General features: G+C 39.0%; 1 protein-coding gene across 2 annotated transcripts; it reads right to left on the bottom strand.

Moving 5' to 3' along the window:
• Nucleotides 1-1,600: 1,600 nt before the first annotated feature.
• On the bottom strand, nt 1,601-24,525 carry LOC108933804 (spastin-like). Of its 2 annotated transcripts, XM_018751140.2 has the most exons (17): nt 24,031-24,525; nt 15,448-15,531; nt 14,817-14,900; nt 13,688-13,771; nt 11,724-11,908; nt 11,148-11,287; nt 10,626-10,719; nt 10,415-10,489; nt 8,522-8,593; nt 7,927-8,002; nt 6,837-6,928; nt 6,242-6,321; nt 6,111-6,153; nt 5,055-5,134; nt 4,771-4,841; nt 4,440-4,480; nt 1,601-4,301 (listed from the first exon to the last, which is right to left on the bottom strand). In XM_018751140.2, exons 1-17 carry the CDS (start codon nt 24,377-24,379, stop codon nt 4,176-4,178), a joined length of 1,776 nt encoding a protein of 591 aa, XP_018606656.2. In that variant the 5' UTR covers nt 24,380-24,525; the 3' UTR covers nt 1,601-4,175. The 2 variants fall into 2 exon arrangements, with proteins under 2 accessions (XP_018606656.2, XP_018606658.2); XM_018751142.2 differs by lacking the exon at nt 13,688-13,771.
• Nucleotides 24,526-25,163: the final 638 nt, after the last annotated feature.

Genomic DNA, 25,163 nt, shown 5'->3' on the forward strand with positions numbered 1-25,163 from the left:
ACAAATCTTTTAGGACATTATCCTGTACTTTCTTTTGGGAAAGTGCTCTCTTTATATTCAGGTGACATTTATCAACACGTGATTAATGCTGTCAGATGGCTGAAAGAACGAAGAACAGCTATACATGATGAGTTTTTATGGAAGCGCAATTAGACTCAAAGTGAAATGAACTGCCACTTATTATTTCCGCAGAGGCACTCCAGCCAAAACAGTTTCTGAAAAAAATTCAATTTTAATATTGCTACCCTCATTGGGTAACAACTCATATACTGGAAGGCATTCTGTTCTGACCGCCTCTTACCCTTTTTGTTTGCTTTTCCCAATGTATTCAGTTGCATTTGAAACCTCTAAAAGCAGTTCGTGCTGTTTTTGCTCCCTCGGACACTTGATATTCCCCCAGCCCCTAAATTATGCAGTTTCACCAGGTAATGAAAGATAAGTTTTCTTGCAACCAAGTGAAAGATGCATTCGAAATTAACTGGAATAAAATATTCTTTAAATGTTATCGTTCTTTCACCTTTGAATCGTAATCCAGTGTTTTTAATGCACGTTTTTTGAATTTTTTTTCCGTTGCCACATCCAGCATGAGAGACAATGAGGGGACTTAACTGAAATTAAATGACTCTCAAATAAAAAACTGTTCATTTTATGCTCCCTTTAGTCTCACTTCGTCCCTTTGAACCTTCTAAACACTGACTTTCCAAGCAGCGACCAACACAACACTAGAAGCGTTCAAGAGCTTCCATGTGATCTTAATAACTAGGATTTGAACAAAGTGCTGTAGTGTGTATGGACTCATACCGTTTTTATTTTTTCTGCTTAGATGAAAATTCACTTTGGGAAATGTAAAATAATATATAAGACCTACTGTTCATAGTAACCTAGTTTTACTTGAATTTACAGCACTATTTTTCAACAAAACAATGGGGAGCTGTTCGTCTTTCGAGTAAATCAGTTTTTTTTTTTAGCTATTGTAATACCGCAGCCAACACTTTTCATTAAAAAGTAAAAAGTTACACACATTGTAGTTTCACACAGACGTACTGGAAACCTATATGACAATAAGAAGGGCATCCTTCTGTACAGCTGTTCGTATTTGGAAATAATGGACAAATATTGATGTAACCAGTAGGCTTGTCCTTATGTTGTATGAAGTGAAAAGCAAGTATGAAGAGGAGAATGGACTACTTTCTCTTTTTATGGACGGATTATTTTAGGCTCTTTTGTTAACCGTCTTGAAGCAGGTATGTGTCACCTACAATCCAATGACAGTTACAGTCCTTCCCTTGGCAATGCCCCTTTCCTTCCCCTGTCCCCCCTCCATGAGGGATGAGTGGGGTTCTGATACGTTCTTCTTCTGTCTGATGAGTGAACAAACCAGTCCAAGAAATTAGTGACAATTTAGTCTGCAAAGACCTTTTATTGCTCTATGTGAGTGAAAGATCTACTTTATTCATTTAAAGTTCATTTATGAAAAAACTAAAAATCCTAGATGACTTTCTTATGTAATAAGAAGCAATGAATGTTTACTGATTTAAAGAAAAGTCAATTCAGAGAATATTCACTCTACCTGATAGAAATTATACAAATGTTTGCAGTCTTACATTTACTTCTTTTTTTTTTTAATTAAGCTGGCAGAAAGTATTTGTCCAAAGAGCGACACAGATATATGAACATTAAGTAAGGTAAGGTATGCTTCCAATTCAATATTTTTACCTCCCTTTCACAAAAGTTTCTTCAATGAGCAAGTCTGTCAGAAATGTTTCCTAAACACAATATTTCATGTAGGTGTTTAATCCCTCCAACTATCCACTAAGAATACCTGGCTAAGAAGATTGAGCATCACTGTAAAACTCCTTTGAGATCTTTGCTTAACTTAGAATATGGCAAAGGATACCAGTCCTAAAGGCCATGGAACACTTTTACCAGGTCTGTTATAGAGTGACAACTGGTTGTTTCAGGTCTTGTTTTTTGGTGGTATTTTCAATAATTGCATCTGTACAAGTCAAGCACTGCTGTCTGGAAGGTAAATCACCTCCCCCAACTGATCTAAACTCTAGAAAGGAAGCTGACTGTTGGGTCTGAGTGCAAATGACACCTTTACTTGCTATAAAGAACTGCAGGAGACAGTGATGCTTTTTACACCATCACACTGAAGGACAGGAATGGCGCTTGTCCTGGCGCAACGATCTCTTTTCGTAAAATTTAAGAAATGGTCATATCTCTTTTTTTATCATTTAACAAACCAGAATTCCAAATGTACTTCATTCTCCACTGGTCAAAAGAAATAAATCTGTAATTCTGGAAGAGACAAGATGCTGAAAACACAGGATGCAAGACTCTTCTGGAACCCCCACCGTGCCACAAATGCTGGCTCCCCTCACCTCCATGACTGAAGAACATTTTCAGCATAAACACATTTATTAGAAACACACAAAAAAAAAAAAAAAAAAAAAATCAAAACCTTTATGGCCTTCAAGACATCTGTGCAATCTAACACACCACATTTCTACTAAATTTAAGCAAAATGAAAATGAAAAGCAAAAATAAAAAATACAAAATCTTAAAAATGCAACAGGAAATTAATTTACAATTTACATGTTATTTAAGCAAGCCATACTCAGTTCTCAAACTGTCATGCACCAGTTTTGTTGCTCTTATTGATATATTTGATATAGGTTATTATAATTTGAAAAGTACACTATTGAGCATTGTTTATTCATTAATAAATTCAATAACTGATTTGGGAATGTCGCATACCTGTGAAATTTAGCATTTTACTAATATTTATCAACACAAACGCCAATATTACCAATTTTGTTACAGTCCAGGAGAGACTATAGTATTATTTGTTGGAAAATATTACTGTCTTAATTTAGTCAGCAAATGCGATCATATAACGGATTGGATTTTTAACTGCATGGCATGTCCAGCAACTGACCTGACGTGAACCCAACCTACTGTGTGACACACAGCAAATCTCTGCTGCCCTCTAGTGCTCTGAAGTGGAACACTCCATTGTGAATATTAAATCTTTTATCATCATCATCATCATTAAATAACAATAAGATTGTTGCCAAATGACTGATCATTTGAGAAGGTTATGTGCTACTGAAACCTACTTCCAAAAACTGGTTATATGGAGTGCATTTCTGTTGCTCTTTGTAGGCATCTTTGAAAAAGGCTCCAATGGACAGAGCAAAACAAATCCACTGTAGCCAGTTTTTGCGCAATTAAATTTTTGCTAATCTCTCTTACACAATCAGTACTCTACTAAAATGTACATAGCCATCTACACTGATAGAAAGAACATACACAAGGACACAAAACCTACAGGCACAAATGTCATAATCTGTATTGGAGACGGTGCAAACACCCTGATGTTAGTTTTGTCATCTTGAAATCTATTCCAAAAAGCTAGGTATACCACAGACCGTGACTGGAACAGAAAGGAAGAACAAATTTATGAATTCATTTGGCATAACAGACATCCTAAGAAAATGAAAATAAAAAAGCCCACATCTGTCACCTAAAAACTTAAGGCACTGGATTGGTTCAGTGAGATGATCCTTGTGTATATGGAACTGTACATATTACTGCAGATTACTCATGCCATGTCAGTCTGTTACAAATGTTTTTGTGAATTCAATGTCACAGTGCTATTAAGTGGAAGTAGCTCCAAATCCTGGGCAGACTGAAGGGCTCACATTCTAGGCTGCTAATAAATGACAGTAGATTACTTCCTGTTATTTCTCTTCCATACAAATTGACTTACAGCATACACAAACACCCCTGAACTAGGTGACCAGCCTTGGAATGAAACCTGGTAAAGATGTTAAACAAGCGGGAGTTACTCACACTATTTAGCTTGTGTGCCATAAGCAGTAGCCAATGAGCACAAGTTAGAGGAGCGCAAAGGGAAACTCATCTTTTGAGTAAGGATAAGTGTCATTGTTAGGAAGCAATTACAAACATACTCTTGGGTAAGACAAACATTTTTTGCACAAAAGGTTATCGTTGTATGGTCTCTTGGTGTCCTGCCCTTCTTTGAAGGGAATTACAAAAGGAAGAGCAAAGAGGCCACGAACTCAAGTTTCAGTTCCAGTCTCCAGGACTCACTCCTCTGTCCACTACGGAGTTTCTCTGTGAACCTCCAGGCCAGAAGGGCTGCTCTTTCATAAGGCCGTGGTGTCACCGTACTCCTTGTTCCAGCGTATGTACAGGTCCACAGTCTGTGGGCTGACGCTGCGCTTTATCTTCTTCAGCGACTCCACAAAGTCACTGAACGTGATGTTTCGCATCTGAGGCAGAAAAACGTCAATGTTGCCAGCTGACATAAAGTGTATTTACTGCTATGCTTTACAACCACACCGCCAATGCAGTATATGAACTGAACTCATCTGATGTTACCTAGTATCACTAAATGTACGATCACTTACCTCATGTGCAGCCATATTCTTCACTTGTTCAGGTCTTAATTCTTAGAAGACAGTAGCAAAAATACGTTTAGTTTATCGCCGCAAACCACACACAATGCATCACAAACACCACTGTAACTTGGATACTTGTAGTATTTCAATTACTCTTAACTAAGACTAGACTGCATAAAAACTATAGAACACAGTTCGTAAGAAAGCTCTGATAAAACTGTGAATTATATATTCTGGCTAAGTGTCAACTGACACACCCCACCAAAACAAAAATACAACATGAGAAGCTAAAAAGTTATCTAAACTCTAACTGAAGTTACTTTTATTACTTTTTTCCTACCTCTTATTGGGCCCAAAGCTGCATCTTTAGCTAAAGAAGTCAGGTCACTTCCTGAATAGCCTTCGGTCATTCTGAAAGGAATAACGCAAAACATTTTATTACATCGGCCTTGATGTAACCATAGAGAAAGAGAGAAAATAGTTTTTTTTTTTTTTTAAACAATACTACACTATGTGCTTTACACTAAAATTTACAGAAGAATGTGGATTAAGGAAAGCCTATAGGTCTAATGTAACACCTAATGTCACAATTTAAAAATAAATCTTCAATACAGTTTGACTTACTTGGATAGTTTAACCAGCTCCATCTGGTTAAGTGGGTTTCCATGTTTACCCAGGAGGTTCTTCAGCAGTTTCAGCCGTGTCTGAAACAAGAGACATGGAGAGAATTTCCTTTAATTGTAGAATACCATCTATGTTCTATAAGAGAAAACAAGATTGTAAACTTAATTTTCACTGCCTCATTGTATTTGACTGTGTAACATGAACAGCGCTGTAAGAAAGAACACTTGTTTTGCGACAGAAGAAAAATGACAGTGGAAACCTACACATTTTATTTCTAACAGACATTCTGGAAGATCTTCTTAGTTTTTACATTATTTTTGGTAATGTTGCTTAGTTGAAGCTTTTAGCCAAAGCTTACAGAACAGACTGCTCTCGCATGAGCACAATTCGTTCCTGAAGATCTGTTTGTAAGGAGAATTTGCGGAGAGAGAAAGAAATTGCCCTGTAATGGACTGGACCCAGCCTCACGCCCCGTTTAAAGGATTGGCTCTGTACCACTGTGACCCTGTACTGCAGAAGGAATTTAAAATAATGGATGGATTCTGTTATTGTTTTACTGTTATAATTTTTTGAAATGCAGTTTTTTTTATATTGTATTATTTTTCTCTGCTTAGATTCAATCATCATCATAACTTTGGGTGACATGCATTTTAAATTTTAACCTTTTCAACTTATAGCTTTTTTTTTTTTTTTTTAACCAAAGGGTACACATTTTGAACTGAAATCTGTTTTTTGTAAGACTTCAAATTTTACCATACAAATTACATTTGCTTGTAAGTCCAGCTTCTCATAAAAGGAATGTGTGTTTTACAAGGTATGAATGTATGTGAAACATTTATATAGCTTGGTGTTTTAATTGCTGCTCTTCAGGGTAAGTAGCTTGCCGAAGGGTACTACAGTTCTACTGGCAAGTAGGGCTTGAACCAGCAACCAGCAGGTTACAAGTCCATGTAGTAAACCGCTTCTCTACCTGCTGCCCCATCTTTGTTTGGATGTTGAAACAATGGCTGAAAAATGCATAAAGGAAATGAATGAAGGAAAAAAAATTTAACCAACCTCTTCATTTGGTAAAGTCACATAGACCCGTTTTGCAAATCTCCTGCAGAAAATATAATTATAAATGAGTATTTAAAAATGCATTCACTGAATGGGACATGAAAGTGTACCCACCAGGGACCTCTTCTAACCTGAGCACAGCCTCGTCCAGCTCCTGGGGCCTGTTGGTGGCTCCCATCACCAGCACCCTGTCTTCACTCCCAGACTGCACCTGCACACACCAACAGCAACACTGTGAGGTGACTTGTGATCCCAAGGTTACCGGTTCATGTGTCATAAGGATCCCTCTTGCTGCAGAGCCTTGAGCTAGACCTTAAGTATTCATTTGTAATAAACTGGTACAAATATGTCACACCAATTACAACTGAAAAGTATACTGATACTCTGAATGACATTGGGAAACTACCACCTTTGCACACTAAGTGAAAAGCAATGCCAGAACAACTATATTCCAGTCAGACTCAATGTAATTAAATTATATACTCATTCAGCAGACACTTTTCCCCCACTTACAATGATCCACCCATTTAAACTGAATTTTCCAATTTTCCTGGAGCAATTCGAGGTAAGTATCTTGAGGAAAAGTAAAACAGGAGGAGGTTAGATTCGAACCTGGGTCCTTTGAGTGGAAGGCAGAGGTCATAACAGCTACATTATCAACTGTCTCTACGGACCCGTTTCACAACTGTCACTACGTTGTGAGATTGAGGATGCCAATCCTCTTACCCCATCAAACTCAATGAGAAACTCCGTTTTGAGGCGTCGGCTGGCGTCATGCTCTCCTTCCCTCCTCTCACACAGTAGGCTGTCAATCTCATCTGCGGGAGTGAACAGAGCAGAGCCGCAAGAACAGTGATGTGTGTCACCAGGACCAGCAGATAGCAAAAATGGTAAAAGCTGCATTTGTGATTATGGGAGAAAAATCAATTTTGTAACCTTTTCTGTAGTTTAAAGGACTACTGAGGTTAAAAGGCATCCTGTCTAAAAAAACAGGAACCTATGGAATGTATAGAACTGCTGAGCAAGAATGCCCTGTACCGCAAATGTCTCCCTTTACTTTAGGATAGGAACTATAACAGAGGAGGTGAAGGAGTTCAACACTGGGTCATTTGTGCATGAGATAGATATTTTTTTCCTTCTCAAGGAATAGACACGATGTTTAAGAGTGGCAAACAAATGATGTAATGCAGCTATGAACTCTTTTCATTAAATGTGTAGGTGGCTTACAAAGTATACAAGCACGAGAGAAACTTCTGTAAGTTGGATCTCCTGTGAGCGTGCGGATCCCCTGGAGTCGTGAAATGAAGCTGTCTGAACGTTACTCTCGTACTCTGTTGTGATCCTTTGATTTTACAGCTACCACATGATCAAAAAACAATGTCTGTTCACTTCCTACAAAAGAACCCCGTTGCTGAACCTTTGAAAAAGCTAAATCTGAATTGACTGAAATTTTGCAAAGAGGTCACTGCTGAATAAAAAGCATCTGCTAAGCAACACAAATGTTCATTATGGAAATAATCCATATTTATGTCATGTAATGATCAAAAATGACTGTACATATGACTACAGGCAAGTGCAGGACATTGAACCTCTAAGATTATAGCAGGAGTCACTACAGAAAATATCGTCATGACATCAAAAATTACTCTCTACCCCACGATCAATAGGGTGATAAAATCCAGAACACTCAACTGAAATGCTGAGCCCTAATAAATAAGTGAAGAGGGGAAAAATATTAATTGGAAAGAGCAGTGCATGTGAAGTTATTCTTTCCAACACACACAAAAAAACCCTCCAACTGCAAAATGACCCTTACCAATGAAAATAATAGAGGGCTGTAACTCCCTGGCAACAGCAAACAGGGCCCTGACCAGCTTCTCCCCTTCTCCTACCTGCAAACAACAAATTACACTGGATTACTAAATATACATTCATTTATTCAGCAGGCTTTTTCCTCCAAAGCAACATACATACAACTGAGTAAAAAGAGTGCAATTTCACCAACAGATGATGAGCTGCAAACAATACTTTGTCTGATACCACCATCTTTGTCGGCACACACTATAGAACTGAGAGGAAATGCAAAGGTGATTGGGAAAGACGGTGTAATGAAAGTTTACTTTTTATAAGATCACTAGAGAAGAGGCTCTGAGACCCTTCTTGAGTACTGAACAGGATTCACAGCTCTGGTGGGCAGAGGGTGGTTGTTTCACTGAATCAGAGTCAAAATGGAGATTCTACAGACTCTTGAATTTGGACCTCTCATGTGTGAGGCCAGAGGTGTGGGGAGTAAAGTGTTCTTGCTAGAGTACAGGGGCTTCATGTTCACACTACAAATTCATATGCGATACATTATTACGGTACTGGAGGCTAATGAGACATACTAGAATTAACTTGTATAATGTACTTACATATTTGGAAGTCAAGCTGGCAGCACTAATGTTGAAGAAAGTTGCGTTGGACTCTGTGGCTACTGCTTTGGCCTTTTTAAAGAAATACAAACAGATGCATGTCAGTCACACTAAATTTAGACCATGTCTTCATGCCATTTAATTATACTGCACCAGCTGCAGTGAGAGCTTGCTGCAGGGCACTTATGGGAGTATGTAGGGCAGGCTGGTGAAAAACAAACAGGAGGCGATTTGTTCGATTGACCTACACAGGCACACAGAGTGCCCTGAAAACACGCTGCCTCATTTTGACGGTCTAATTACAAACATCACAAGTCTGTCACATGTCATCTGTCAATAGTATTACAGCTAACACAAGTATTTGGCATACTTCAGTATACTAAAAATGTATATTTGAAAACTGCTAAACATCAATACAAATTTCTCTCCTAACAATTTGTTTCATGAAGAGGGCATTAGTGAGAGGGAAAAAAGGTATATTTTACGTCACAAAAAAATACAATTGGACAGCCATACAGACTGCCCTGCTTTACACCTACGTACTACTTTACTACCCTAAAACACCAAACAATTGAAAAATATCACTTGTCATGCATCTCAACAGAAATGAGCAGTATTCCAACTATTGCAGTATGTAAGAATCTCATCTAACACGTTAGGTTAGTACCACAAAAAATGGAAATCAGTCAAAATCATGTTAAGAATCACAGATTACAACTTGCATTGGCTCCACTACAACAATTCAAAAATATAGAAAGAATAATTAATAATGAGGAAAAGAAAAACAGGAAACTTTGTTGAACACAACAGAAAGGTCAGTGAAAATAAAAATCCAGAGCCACTTTGAAAGTTCACACCACTTGAATGGTTTGCATCCCACACATTTTCACCATACTTTGCAGAGTGCTCCACTGGAAAGTATTACAATGAAAAGTTCTCATACAAGAAAATTAGCAATTAAATTCGGGCGACATGGTGGCACAGCAAATAGTGTTGCCGTTACAGCACCTAAGTTCTGCGAAAGGATGTGGGTTCGATCCCTGCTCAGTCTGTGTGAAATTTGCATGTTCTTCTCATGTCTGTGTGGGTTTCCTCTATACCATCTACCCAAGCTACAAAGACCACCAATATTCGCTATGTTCCTCTGCATGTTCCAGCTTCCTCCCACAGCTCAAAGACATACTATTTAGCTGCTGACTCAAAGAAGGAAAGGAAAAAAAAAAAAAAAAAAAATCACCCAGTGTCAGTGACTGACTGATAGAAAGTGTGTTTCAGTGGTGTATGAATGAGCGACTCATTGTAAGGAGTGTATATAGTAGTGTAAGTCACCTTGGGTGAATAAGGTGTGGGCTAAAAACACTACATAGTGTTCACTGGAAGTCACGTTGGAGAAAAGTGTCTGTTAAATGAATAAATATTAAATTCATTGTCCGTAATATATTTGCTGAAGTTAGGCATCATCACACTTTATATAACAGCAGAAGGAAGGCACAGCTCTGAATTTATTTCTTTAATTTTGAGGGTCTCAAGGACAAGCGGAGGAGAAAAGGAAGCAGATGGTATAGTGGCTAGAGAAGTTGACTTGTGGTCAAAAGACTGAAGGACTGAAGGGCAAAAGGAACTGATACTGCATCAGAGAAAAACATTTTAACTGAATTCAGAAAATACCTAGTTCCCAAAAGAGACAAGTAAACAGACTGCTTTGAACAAGTGTGGAAAAAGATCTTTATGCTCATAATTCATGTTTTCACCTGTTCAGTATATGATGTCAGGACCTGACTGTCAGGCTGTCATCTTTCTACATGACTCCACACAAGCACCATCCATAGGGACCTTCACAGAAGGAGGAAGCTGAAAGGATCTGTCCCCAGGGGTTCTTTTACATCAACTCACCAGCATGGTTTTCCCATTCCCTGGGGGACCAAAGAGAAGAAGGCCTCTCGCAGGGGTCCGTAGACCTGTAAAAAGCTAAGAAAACCAAAATAAGGATCCCCCAAAGAAAACAAAATTAACACTACAAAGTGGAACATTTTCACTCCCAAACCATCTTTCAATCTCTGTTCACACTCCCAGAAAACCAGCTGTTCCTCTTTTAGCAACTGACCTCTGGTCTGAGAGCAGGAAGGATGACAATCTCCTGGAGAGCCTGCTTGGCAAGCTCCTGGCCTGCAACATCCTCAAAACGCACCGCAGAACCACTGCAAGGAATGGACACATGTCTGCACTTCTGCACTCTCCCACACATTTACATTTACTTCCTGTCAAGTGTTTTGACCAATCACAACCCTTGATTAAACTAACCATCACTGAAACAATACATAGAATTAATTAATTTAGATGACAATTCTCTCCAAAATACCTTACAATGTTTTGCTACTTGGTACGATTTGCCTATTTATAACAGCTGGGTCATTTTTACTTGTGCAATTAAGGGTAAGTAAATTGCTCAAGGGTTCTACAGCAGGGGGTAGGATACCTGTACCTGGGTCTTTCAAATGTAAGGTCCTGGCTTTAACCGCTATGCCACCTGCTGCCCCATACAAATGCAGTAAGAAAGTGTTTCAGCTAAAGACCACATCAAACGCATGGAAGCCCACCACATATATGTCACCTTGACAGATCATACCTGTCAACAATCTCGTTCAGGATGAGGTTTGCCAGCTTGCTGTCCACATTCTTGAAGTTCTTCATGTCCCTCTTTCTTGGAGGAGTCACTGTAGGCGCCGCAGCTTTGCCATTTTGTCGGCTACCAGCTTTCCCACCACCCTTCAAGAGGAAAACAGGCCAAACAAAGCAGGTTTTATGGATGCAAGCGCAAACAAGTCAAAGTTCTAGGATTAACTCTGTAGCTTTGCTCCCGACCTTTACAGGATGTCTAATGTTTAATACTCAGGAAATACAGATGTAATCTCCACTTTGGGCATGAGTCCTTTAAAACATCTGTATAACCACATAGACTTTTTACAGTATACAATGTATTAAAAGTTAATTAAAAAAAAAGGCTGGATGAACAAATTCAGACAATTCTTGATAGTCAAAATCTTTACATAAACAGTACATTGTGAATAAGAAACCTTGTGACAGTCTTTAAAATATCATATTCTTTTTGTAAAAAACTAATTCAAGATCTCTGGCCAAACATATGGGTTCGTCTCACACTGGTCCGGGGTACAAGGAGCATGAGCCCAAAGAACATGCTTACTTTGAGGCTGCTGGCAGACTGGGAGGCTGGCCTTGCATGGCCACCGCTGGAGGGCCCGCTATAGCTGGGGGAGCGCTGGTGTCCATGGGTACCGGTGGTCGAAGCCTTTGGTGTTTGCTTTGGTCGAGGAAGCGAGTGACTGAAATGGCTTGAGCCATCTTTCTTTTTGGGAATGGCACCACTGACTGACAAAAAGAGGACAAGACTGGTTTTCATGCCCATCCCTTCAGACACCAAAAGCACCGAAACATCACTGCTGGGGGTTCAAGAAAAACTTTGGATGTGGACTTAAAATAGAAGATCATGTCTCAAAGACAAATGGACTAGCTATGAACTGAATATGAGAAGGACCTTCTTCCCACAGGCCATTTGGGCTCTTAACCAGGATAACACAACAGAGTAGAGACTGGACTGCATACACAAGGAGCGCTAACTGAGCCGAATATTGCTCAGATCCCCCCGTACAATATTGCGCACATTGCACTTTTATCTATCCTTTAATACTGAACTACACATATTTGTATCCTACTTTATTATTTATTCTTCCCCGTTTTCATCATTTTACATTCCTCGTATTCCTGGAGTGTGTTTCTAGTTTCTACTTGTTTGTATCGCCGTATTTATCTGTACCGCGGACAGTCGGAAAAGCACTTCACTGAACATCATACTAAGTATGGTTGTGTATGTGACAAATAAAAACTTGAACTTGAATTCAATCCTTTGCCATTTCAAACTGGTTTGTTATAACATTTTTACAAGACAAAAAATGTTTAGATCTTCTGACCTACAACATGAAACCCAGTCTTTATCAGACTGAAAATAATGTATCAACCAAATCAACCCTTGAAGGATCAAACTTGAACATAGAGCCAAAAAGGACTGAAATGTCAAGCTGAAAACATTTAAACCATTCACAATAAAAGGAATTAGAAACACCGTTTAAAGGAAGGATGTCTAAAATTCCAAAAGTCTAATTCAGGAGCTGGAACACATTCCTAAACAGAGATTTCTCTTTGACAAGTGTTACACCACTTTGACTTTCATTAGAGAAGTTGAGCATCATTAATATACTTTTATATGCTTAGTATATAACATGCCAATAAAACAGGGAAGTGAGGCTTGTATTGAGATTCTTTGCCATCGGTTAAAAATGTAATGCACATTTTCTTTTATACTTTTTTTGGTATTCATTTTTCTTTTTTCCTAAGTGGAGTCCTTTATTTTCAAACAAACAAACAAACAAACCAATAAATGAAAATATACTTCAGTCGTACTGCAGGAGAAAAGTGTATAAGGACAGTGGAAAGTTACCAGAAAAAAATAATTTTTTTTTAATGATGAAGACAAGGTGTGGTTAAAAAACGTGAACTAATTAAAATGTTACACATTGTCTTCCACCTTTAAAACAAGTTAACTCAATAGGACTTTTTTGTTAATGAAGAAAGGAGGTTAATATTATGCCAATCCATGCTTTGAAAAAAGCTTGTTAACATGAATGTGCCTTTTATAAAAGACAACTGCTATATATTTAAAGAAGACAGTTTTATTTAAATTATTCCCAGGAGAAATTATAGGGGACAGTTTCATTTTATTTCAATTATTCTGAAGTCAAATGATCTTTTCATCAATTATCACTGTACAACATATTAAAGAATGTATTACTTTAAGAATTATACTTACGCAATGTTATAAACTAAATGACATGAAGTATTAAAAAAAAAATTGTATAGCTGAGCTCAGACTCCTAATGATATTTTGCTTATAGTAGTCTACGATAAGGCGAGGTAAAGTAACATGTAATCGACTGCATGTGCTGCATCTCAATCTCTGAGTATCTCATTCCATTAACAGCTTCTTTTAGACATTTTTTGCAACCAAGTGGATGCTCAGAGACTAAACAAATCCTACTGTGTCTCTGATAACAAAAGACAAACGATATTTGCCACCGGCTGCCAAGCACCCACCTGAATGCAGATGGCCATTACGGTAGGGCTGGTGTATACTGTCTGTATAGATGTCTCTTTGTGCTGAACTCGAAAGAACCTTCTCTATACAATGAAAACAGATACAGATGTTGGACAGGGGGTGAGCCAGGAGGATACAAAATTATTTAAATCATATCAACAGAAAATACTTCAGCATAAGGATGAGGAAAATGAAAATGAGGGTGATCCAGCTATGTGAGCATGACGATGTGGATGGGGAGGACAGCGTGGTCTCCGGACATGCAGGCTGTGAGAGATACCGCCGAGGCCAGTAACCAGCATGCGCTGGTCACCGCCGATACACTCACTCACTCACTTCTCGCCAGGCAAGAAATCAAACAGTGTTCCCCTGAGGGAAAAACTGCTCCATGTTCTGTTGTCCTTTAGTGCACTGTTTACTATGTATTACCATATTAGTCACTGGCTTTATGTAGACATGGAATTTCTGTTTTTGAAGTGAAAATATTTTAAAAGCAACACTTCAACGCGGACAGTTTTTATTGTTAATTATTTAGCTAATGTCTGTGCCCAGGTGAATTTAGAATGTTAAGTTTGTGTACTAAGGTACTTAGAATTTAACGATTTATACAAATTTACACTTATATATATATATATAAAAAAAAAAAAACAATTAATGATAAGTGCCTTGATCAAGGGCACTACAGCTGAAGCAAGGATTCAAACCCAGGCCTTTGCTTATGAACAAGTTTACCTTGTTACAAGGACAAGGTGGACAAAGGTTTGTAACAAAAATGGTTTACTTCTTTAAGAACAGCAATGGTTCTTCTGTCAAAGTAGCGATGGGTGTTCTCTCATTACGACATCTGACACCATATGGAGAAGTGTCCAGTACTCCGTTTATGTGACAAGATGCAGTCGCACCATGGACAATGTGTGAAAATGTATTTCTTCTTTAATATCCTGCTTTCAACTGCTTTTGATTAAGATCATCTTCTTGACAAACAAAAGTCTTTAACAAATCAGACCACCTTAGATTTCAAAATGATTTATCACATATGTTAAAATAATTAAATGTGAAGTTCAGAAGATAACAGGATATTAAAACAGCAGCAAACATCTAAAGTTCACACCATCTTTGACTTCTCACCTAAAAGCTCAAGTCGATCTTTAGCCATGATCAGATTGGTTGTCATCTTTTCTTGGAGTCGCTTTGCTCGTTCATACTTCTCACCTGAGGAAGAGAGGCACCATAAAATTTTTAAAAAGAAATGATATATAGCAAAAAAAGCCAATGTGTTATTCAGGACAATACATCTCTGACTACTTAAAATATTAAAGTATTATAATATTGTACAGTATTGCATTACACAAAACAATACTGCATAAAACAGCAATTAGTCAATGAAAACTAATACAAAGCAGTAAAAAATACATAGTTATACATGTAACAATAACGCACAAAAACATAAGCGAAGTCAAAAGGGAGAGGTTATGAGGAGGGTTTCATGAGTCAGCTGGTAGAGAGCTGATGTAGCTCATTAACCAGCGCAGCTGGTATGTGGCTCATTCAAAAGTGCCAATCATTCCCAAATATGCTATTTTTGGATATTTTTTTCCACAAAAAAAAAAATAAATAAATAATTTGCAGGTAAATCTCAGACAGGGCAAATCGAGAGCATGTAAGATGTGACTGCTACTATTATAGACAGAATCAAAATCCAACCCTGAAAATGTAAATCGTCATGACACAGACAAAAAACCGGAGTGAAAGAGCCCACCTTGTCCTGTGATCTCAATTGCGATGCCCTTTTCCAGCTCAGTGATGCCCTTCTGGTACCACTGGACAGCTTGCTCTTTGTGGCCTGAAAGAGGCAGACACAGGCACACATGAGCACACCTCTACAAAGCAAAGCTCACTGACCTTAAAGAAATATGACACCTGCAGCAGGGGAGGACTGTGACATACAGTACTCACTGAGGTGACAGCACAACTACACACACTATCCTGCAAAACAGTTCAATTTGGGTTCTGGAAGCTTGACAAAAACAAACTTCACCCTGGCACAACATGGGATTTCCACAAACAGCTTATTAAGACCAAATGACGATGTACAAGGTGGCAGAGAGCGATATTGTGCTTTTACTTTTCTAAATACTCGTAAAGATCATTTTATTTTGTACTATTCACATAATTTGGACTAAATTTTAATGACTATTTCTGAGATCTGTATGCAAGTATGACCATCACCATGCACTAAATCTACATTCTGGAGCTGTGCAAGGTCTTAAAATGAAGAATTAATTACATTTCAGCCTTAAAGCACCACTGTCCTGATTTATGATTTATGTCTCCATCATAACTTGTTATATCAACTGGATGTGAAACAAATAATGCTATATCAGTCTAGAGAGAGTTATCAACACACACAGCAGGAAACCCAAGAAATTAGCTTCAGCTGCCCCCTCCCACACATACAAAATCAAATTCTATAACATTCACATCTTCTGTAAATAAGTATTTTATCAGTTCACCGCCGGAGTATTGAAACGGCTCACCAAAGCGAAGGCAATTATACATTCCCTGTGGAAACGACAAACCACAGGGGTTTGCGAACAAAAGGAATGAGGGATGTTACATGAATCAGGTCCTTTGTTCTGCGATGTCACGGTCCCTTTTCCCACTGGGGAAGGGAGGGAAAAAAAAAAAAAACAAAAAAAAAAAAACAATGGGGCCAAACAGGATGGTTGGGTATCTGATATAAGTGTATTTTCCAGCACAAGTGAGTTCCTATGTCAAGAAAGTGACATGTAAATCTTACATAGTGAGGGGAAATCACAATGGTTTGCTTCCACTGTTTCATTAAAACAAACGCGCAAAGATAACAGACTGTAAAAAAAAAAAAAAAAAAAAAAAAAATTTCAGTCTGTTATCTTTGCGCGTTTGTTTTAATGAAACAGTGGAAGCAAACCATTGTGATTTCCCCTCACTATGTAAGATTTACATGTCACTTTCTTGACATAGGAACTCACTTGTGCTGGAAAATACACTTATATCAGATACCCAACCATCCTGTTTGGCCCCATTGTTTTTTTTTTTTTTGTTTTTTTTTTTACAATTTGCCACTCATTCACTTTCTGGACAGTGCAATTTGTCCATTTAAAATTTGCCAAAGGTATTAGCTGACGTTTAAGATATTTGATAATATTGCTGATACCACAATGCAGTTCCAGAGGTATTACATTGTGTTTTAGATGTATTAAAAATGTAATTTAAATTAAAAAAAAAAAAACGTAATTTTCTGTTTAAAAAAAATGTATTTTAATATTCAGTGTGACATTAGGCAGTTTTAAAGAAAGAGTGGTTTGAAATGGAGTAGTGCTTGAACCAGCAGTGAGACACATAGCAGCAGACAGCTACTCAATATTCAGCCTTTGCTTGTCTGGCAGCTCGCGGCCCCAGGCTGTCTGTCACCATCCCCACCACGGAGAGACCTGCTGTTACTGTAGAGTGCTGCATGATGACTTTTCTGAAGTCAAACCATCCCCCCTTCAACGCGCAACTGCTGTATCCATTGTTGCCATCTGACTACAAACACCAATTTTACAAATTCTGAATGAAAAATCAGAAGAGATTCAAACAGCTAAATAAATGCATCTTAATGCTAACATCAGCATTCTATATTTTCATACCTGTAAACTTTTTCTATATCTTTTTTTTTATTGTTTTCAAATATATTTTAAGAAATAATTTTTTCAGGCTTTTCTTCCTGCATTTTCACTTCAGTTTCAGAACTATAACTGTTGAATTCTAACAGCCCTGTCAGAATATAGGGTGTAAATTAATTCAGACAGACAGATTCATACATGTGCAGTTAAATTCAGTCTAGCCAAGTTGTCACCAATACTTATATACACCTGCAACAGCACCATTCACTATGTCTAATGTGCCTTTTAAATTTTCTTAAGAAAAACAGGTACCCCCCTCAACTATGCTGTACCTGACGTCAATCTAACCATCCACAATTGTGTCTATAAACCCTCCCCCACCCCCTTTTATCCAACAGCTTTGTCAAAGGCATCTTACAGAGTTTGAACATAAACTCATAATGCTTTTTACTCATTTATATATACACATTATCACTGTATCAGTTCAGGGTAAGTACCAAGGGTACTACTACAGCAGGAGGTGGGATTTGAATCCACGACCTTCTGAAGGCAGGACATTAGATGTAACCACTAAATTACTAGTTAGCCCCACATATAAAATATATCTAAACTTTAACATGCTGTTTACCTTTATAAAACCATTACTGACTAAACTCATACAAACAAAGGTGTGGTAAACTATGGTTACTTGACCACTTGTTATGACAGGCTGGACAGTTACTGTCTATACTGCCATTTCCAGTACCATAAATGACTCTTCTAATGACATGGCTTTCAACAACACCATGGGCCAAGAAGGCGTACAGATGTACACTGGTTCATAATGTTAAGAAGAGAACACCAAATCTTGAAACATGCAGAGAAAACAACCTGTATTTACTCGTGGTGTCAATAAAATGCACCCAAACTGAACATGGCTGTGGGACCACCTAAATTCATCTCACTCACACAAGTGTTTACATCTTGTGAATATGAGTGCTGATAAACAATAACAAGGCGATAAACATTGCAACTTTCTGGGATGAAAAGGTCAACGATAGGCAGTGAATGGGAGTTTGCAGAGAATGTCATTATTTTAAATTGTATTATTAATGTAGATCAAACTTAAAATGAATTTAATAAAAAAATAATAAACTTTGCTCTCATTTACATTTGCTATGCCTGATGTACATTTACTAGTTGAGACTTAGCAAAAGTGACTGGTGTTACAACGCAAGACACGAACAAGAATACTGTTCCCATTTATGTTTGCAAATTGAGGGGACAGCATAATACACTGTAATTCATAACACAGAGGCAAGGTCTCAAACGCATTTTATCAAATGTTATTTTTAACAGACTGAATACTTTTGCCTGCTCTTGTTCCACTCGTCAAAGCATCTGCATTATTGAAAGAACCCATAAGAAGCTACAGGCTGCATCCGAGTGCATTCTTTTTCATGGCAAACAAAGCATGGTTAGGGCTAAGTTTTAAAAGCCACAGCAAAGCATGTTTGAGCAGTATCAGCAGAAAAAAGGACATGACAGAAAAGGCTGACCTGTACACAATGCCAGCTACGCAGTGTGAAAAAACTGGTTAATGGCTCACAGAACAGTCTAGGCTAAAAAAAAAAAAAAGGTACATCTTTTGCCAAATAATACAAATAAGGAATTAAAGAATTATTTAAGACACTATTTCAAGACGTGATGTTGCCTGGCTCCCTAGAGAATGTGGCTCATTTCCCATTATCTCAGTACTGAAATAACTGGCGCTGAATTGTGTATTTGGGGTAACAATGAACACTGCAACAATGAGAAGTCAAGAAAATAATACACACAATTCAACAAAATCTCAATTTTTACAATAAAATTTATATATTTCATGTAAAACACATATATAAATTGTAAAGAATACATTTTAAATATAAATGTGCCCATCAGTATCAGATATCCAGAGGAGGGGATTAGCTTCTTTAATGGAAAATGGTTATCAGGGTGCAGTGAACTGCATCCAGTGCAATTTCAATTGATTGGATTCCACAACTGCACACATCCCTCTGGGGAAGGCCTGATTAGGAAAAATGCAACACTGATAAGTTAAAGAAATGAGTTACAGACTCAGTATACAGAATTATTGCAAATTCATTTCAATCAACTTAAGGAAATATGTGGGAAATCATTGGTCTTCTACTCATCTCAAATCTCTGTACAAAATCACAAAGTAATAATCCTCATGGATGCATTTTGTAGTGCCTCAAAGTGCAATACTATGAAACTAGAGAAGAAACCAAAGACAAATGCTACCCAGTCAAGCCATGTTTCATATGTCCTAAAATGCAAATAATTAATGAATGTACTAAAAGGAACATAGGTCTTAAAATCCAAGACAGAAAGAAAGGGGTAAAAGCAAAATACAATTTGGACATTTCACTCTGGAGAGATTACAGGGATTGAGGAAAATTTCCTTGTAAAAGAGATCAAAAAGCAAAGATAGGTCTAGAACCTCCACATCGGAGAAGTCAACAGAATGGAGGGATGTCCTGATATCAAAACAAGGATGTGAGCAACAAATATGATATACCAGTAATTATCATCCTGACTGATGCTTTAAATACAGCTTCTACCAGAAATCTGACTTGTAGCCCACTACTGCTGTACTAGAAGAACCTATAGCCTGGAGCTGTATAAGCAGAACAACAAAGGCAAGGAGAAGATGATACACACTGCTGAGGATGGCAACTGCCTGCAACAAACCTTTGTGACAGCCATCTCCAAAAATTCTTTCAGGAAACAGTGATTGGTGCAAATAAACCCAGTTTGGCCCAAGGATAGCCCCAAGAGGTATGGCTGCCAAAGGCCTTGCACCCCAAGGAAAACATCAGGGAGGCAGTGCTGAGAAAGGATAGAGAGATCCTGTATCCTGTCCTGGTCCAGTTGTCTTTTGTGACAAAACCATAAATGTCAATTCATAAAGCTAATGCAGAGATTCAAACTGAAATGGTACAGAAAAAACACCAGCACACACAGGCCAAAACCGCTTATCCCAAGCAGGGTCGCGGCAAGCCGGAGCCTAACCCAGCAACACAGGGCGCAAGGCCAGAGAGGGAGGGGACACACCCAGGACAGGAAGCCAGTCCGTCGCAAGGCAGCCCAAGCAGGACTCAAACCCCAGACCCACCATAGAGCAGGACCCAGCCAAACTCGCTGCACCACCGCACCCCTCAAACACCAGCAGCAGTCATTTAATAATCATAATCAACAATTTCACGGATAACTTGTGCCCCAAATGCTCACTGCCTTTATTTCCTAGTACTCTATTATAGTGCTCCATGAACCTCCAGTGATATCACAGTTGAAAATGCAACAATTTCTTCAAGAACAAGCCAGCAAAAAAAAAAAAATCTGAAGTAATCCATCTATAACAAGACAATGTGTCACTTGGAGATTTTATAAAAGAACAAGCATTTTACTTTTGTTTAATTTTTACAGAACAAATCCAAAATATATTTTATAGAATTGTTTTTTTAAAGCACTAATATTTTTCTACACTGTCTATAGAACATATTTTCTACATCTGCTTTGCATCTTTTCCACAAAAGGCATCCAGGCACAGTGTAATGATGAGCAGCATCTCCAGCTGCAGTCCCTGGATCCACACCTGAGTCACTCCCAGCCCCCAGTCCCCAATGAGCCAGTCCCCAGGAGGGCACCTTATGCTCAGCTGCACTAAACAGTTGTGACACTTGTTTGCCTCACCCATCCTGTTCTGCTCCTTGCTGGTTCAGATGAAAACCAGACCTGCTTTTACATAATTGATAAGACTAGCACAAGAGCAAACTCTGTCTACACACAGAAACCCCCTAAATATTCCTAATGAGAGAATAATGGAAAAATATAGAAATTACATATTTTGTATTACTTGCATTTATTTGGATACATTCCTAAACCTCTGCATGACAAATGCATCTTCAGTTTGTCATTATACACAAGACTGACAAAACCATTGGGGGACACAGGCACAGAAAGAAAATTAATTTAATTACACAATTGTTTAATAATTTGTGTTATGATGTGTATTGAAAAAAATGATTAATAGAAAGCTTTATCATGGTAATATGCTTAAAAATATGCCTTAAAAAAACATATACTGTGTTTCAGACCTTTTTGGGAGCGATAACTAAAGTTTTAATGAAAAAAATCTTGTATTCTGAGATGCGTCAATGATTTAACTGTTTTGGTTAAATTATAACATTTTCCTTACCTAATGCTTTTGTCCAAACTGCCTTACAATCTGAGAAACGTATTCAATTTAACATTTGACTCGAGCTGCATTAAGACTGCCTACCTTTCTCACAGGTACAACAATGAGACCTCTACTGACTCTCATGATTAAGTCCATCCTCATGATACAAGTACAAGCCCTTAACCTTTGTCCTTTTAACTGCACTGGTTTATTACAGTAGCAGACATATATTAGAAAATACAAAGTACAAAGTTTACATTGACATTTATTCACTTTTCAGATGCTTTTCTCCAAAGCGACTTACAATGGATACTATGTAGTGTTACTAGCCCACACACCTTATTCACCAAGGTGATTTACACTGCTAGATACATTACTTACAATGGGTCACTCAAGTTATATTTAGTTATTTATTCATTAAGCAGAAATGTTTCAAAACAACTTGTAACATAGGCTACTTGAAATCATTTACCCATTTAAACAGCACTTTTTTTTTTTTTTTTTTTTTAACTGAGAACAATTAAGTACCTTGATGAGGTACTATGGTAGGAGGGGGATTCAAACCCCAGTACTTTGAGGGCAAGGTGACAACTCAAGCAACTATGCTACAATACCTGCTGCTCTGTATAGTGAAAAAGTATGTAAAGCATGAAGAATAACATGAGGCAAACAAAATACCATATGTACTGGAATACAAGCTCACAGCACCAATGCCAGCAAGCAGTTTGTGTGATGTCACTCCTTTCAAATATATGAAATATGTTTTACAAATTCAACACTTAATTCTACCTTAGAAACCTACCATATGCAGTTATTCTCAATACAGGTGACCAAAGCCTAAAGGTCTCCTAATTCAATATCTAAACAAAGCTCCAAATGCACTTTGTGACACTGACCCCTTACAATATACAAATACGAAACTAAAAAAAGGAGGCAGCAGGTGGTAAAGCAGCTAAAGCTGTAGATGTCCATACAAAGGGCCTAGCAAAAAAAAAAAAGAAAAAAAGAACACTCAAATAATATCTCTTGCTGTAAACTTGTTCATGGTACTTACCCTGAATTGAAAACTACAAGAATGTATTGGTAAATGTATTAATCTGCAATGATTTACACTGACGGGGGGCGCGGTGGCGCAGTGGGTTGGACCAGGTCCTGTTCTCCGGTAGGTCTGGGGTTCGAGTCCCGCTTGGGGTGCCTTGCGGCGGACTGGCGTCCCGTCCTGGGTGTGTCCCCTCCCCTTCTGGCCATACGCCTTGTGTTACCGGGTAGGCTCCGGTTCCCCGCGACTCCGTATGTGACAAGCGGTTCCGAAAATATGTGTGTGTGTGTGATTTACGCTGTATAAATGGGTATTCATTGTTTTGAATATGAATAATATGAAACTGAAATGAAAACCTGTGCATGAGTGGCACAACAAGTAGTGCGATGGTGTCACAGCACCATTATGGTGCAATAGGACATGGGACTCTGTGTGGAGTTTGCATGTGTTTCCTCCAGGTGCTCCAGATTCCTCCCACAGTCCAAAGACATGTGTTTCAAACGCAGTGGTCCTATAAACTGTCCGTAGTGTGTCTACGCCTGTGTGCGTTGCTTTGGGGTACAGATGAGTGATTGACTACAGGTAGTAGTTTAGCCTGGATAAAAGTTATCAGTTAAATACAACACATAGAGTATACATTGTAAGTCGCTTTGGAGAAAAGCACTGGCTAAACAAACATGTAAAAACTATGTATACAGTACGGGCACGAGTACAATCATGCTGTGTACCTCACTACTTACACTGCCACCACACCTGAGAATTTACACCCAGCAAGATACAAGGTCAAGGTGTACGTGGACCGCTTTACACCTGGACAGGGAGTGTCAGCGCAGCCCACACAACATCAGTGAAGGTACCATTACACACTATCTATACCTAGCAAGAAAAACATAGACTGGATCACATTACACAGTTACAGTCAGACACACACTGACCGTGGCTAAATACAATGCAGTGATATGACAGTTTCGAATAAGGCCACAGGAGGTGGGTATCACTGCGACTGTCTGGTACCCGGCCTGGCCTGGCCTGTCGTACGGGCGCACGTCTCTCGGACTGAGTGTTAAGCCCGGGGTCGCTGTGGGACACAACGGCGGGGACCTCGCGCGCGCGCATACACACACACACACACTGCGGTCACAGCAACGCGCGGCCACTCCGGCTCTGATTCACCAACAACACGTTCGTGACACGAACAAACAGACACAGAGAGAGAGAGAGAGAGAGAGAGAGAGAAGGTCTACCATGACACGGACTGAGTCTGAGGCGACAGACAGAGGCCGAACCGGGAACACAAGAAGTGACAGCAACTGAGAGCAGCCCCACACACACACACACACACACACACACACACACACACACACAACACTACTCCTCGTGACGGTCTGACCGCTCTCATCCTCGGACTCCCGGAGCTTCTCTCCTCCTCCTCACCCTTTTCGTCCTCGTCGATCCGCAGCGCCACGGAAATGTACTCGAAGGCCTGCTTGTGGTGCTGCCGGATCTGCTCCCCGTCGTCGTCCCGCTCCCGGCTCGCGGGCTCCTGCGCGGTTTTGGCGCGCGCCGCCATGGTCCCGGACAGGCGCGCGAACAACCAGGCGAAGAGGAGCGCGAGCTGCAGGGCGACGGCGCGCAGCAGCGCGAACACGGCTAGCAGCGGGTACGAAAACACGTACAGGTTCCGCCTATGGAGCGACACCTGATCGTGGGCGTCGCCTTCCAGCGCTGAGCCGCCCCCGCCTGAGCCTTTCTTCTTTCGGCCTCTTCCACCTGAACAACTCATTCACCTGGCTCGCCGCAGCCTCCATAACACATATTACTAACTGCCCTACTGTCCCGACATTGGTGTCCCTCACATACGCCTTGCCAGGCCCTGGAAAAGCGACAACTTTGTTCGACAGCCAATAAAAAAGGGTGGAGCCAGACGGCTGGTCAGTTTCAGGTTGTCGCTCATAGGTTGCCGATGAGCCAATCATCAAAGAGGAAAATGAGGAAGGCCGAATTCGTGTTTGAAGACAGTCTTTATGCGCATGCCCACATCGCATATGACCCAAATACACTATATTTTAGTTAGGCATACACACTTGATCTGCTTGGTTCAATAGCTATGAACAGCAAGATTATTAGTCTATTGGTAATAACAATAATATGTCCCTGAAGCTTTTCTCTTTCAAGGTTACAGGATCATATGATGACAAGCCAAGATAAAATGCTATGCTGTAGCTGACACAAGATTAATCTTGGTCTTGACAACATTATCATGATTAAAGAAAATCAACAGAAAAGTAGTATAACCGCTAAAAAACATCCACAAATATAGAGTTGTATGAACCTATGGCCTATAACTTCTCATTTTATTTCTGTAGTAATCTAAACAAAAAAGATTCATTAATTATAATTTAACTAATAGCATTGCCAGGTTTTATTACATATAAAAATATAAAACCCACTTCAATAATCTTATTTGGAAGGAACGTGGTAAGCAAATTACATATTTATACAGAATTCAACCGTTGGGTCTCATCGCAGATGTAAAGCTTCCGGTTGTAACGCCTAGCCAATCAGAA

The sequence above is a fragment of the Scleropages formosus genome, chromosome 16 (assembly GCF_900964775.1).
Source record: "Scleropages formosus chromosome 16, fSclFor1.1, whole genome shotgun sequence".
Classification (NCBI taxonomy): domain Eukaryota; kingdom Metazoa; phylum Chordata; class Actinopteri; order Osteoglossiformes; family Osteoglossidae; genus Scleropages; species Scleropages formosus.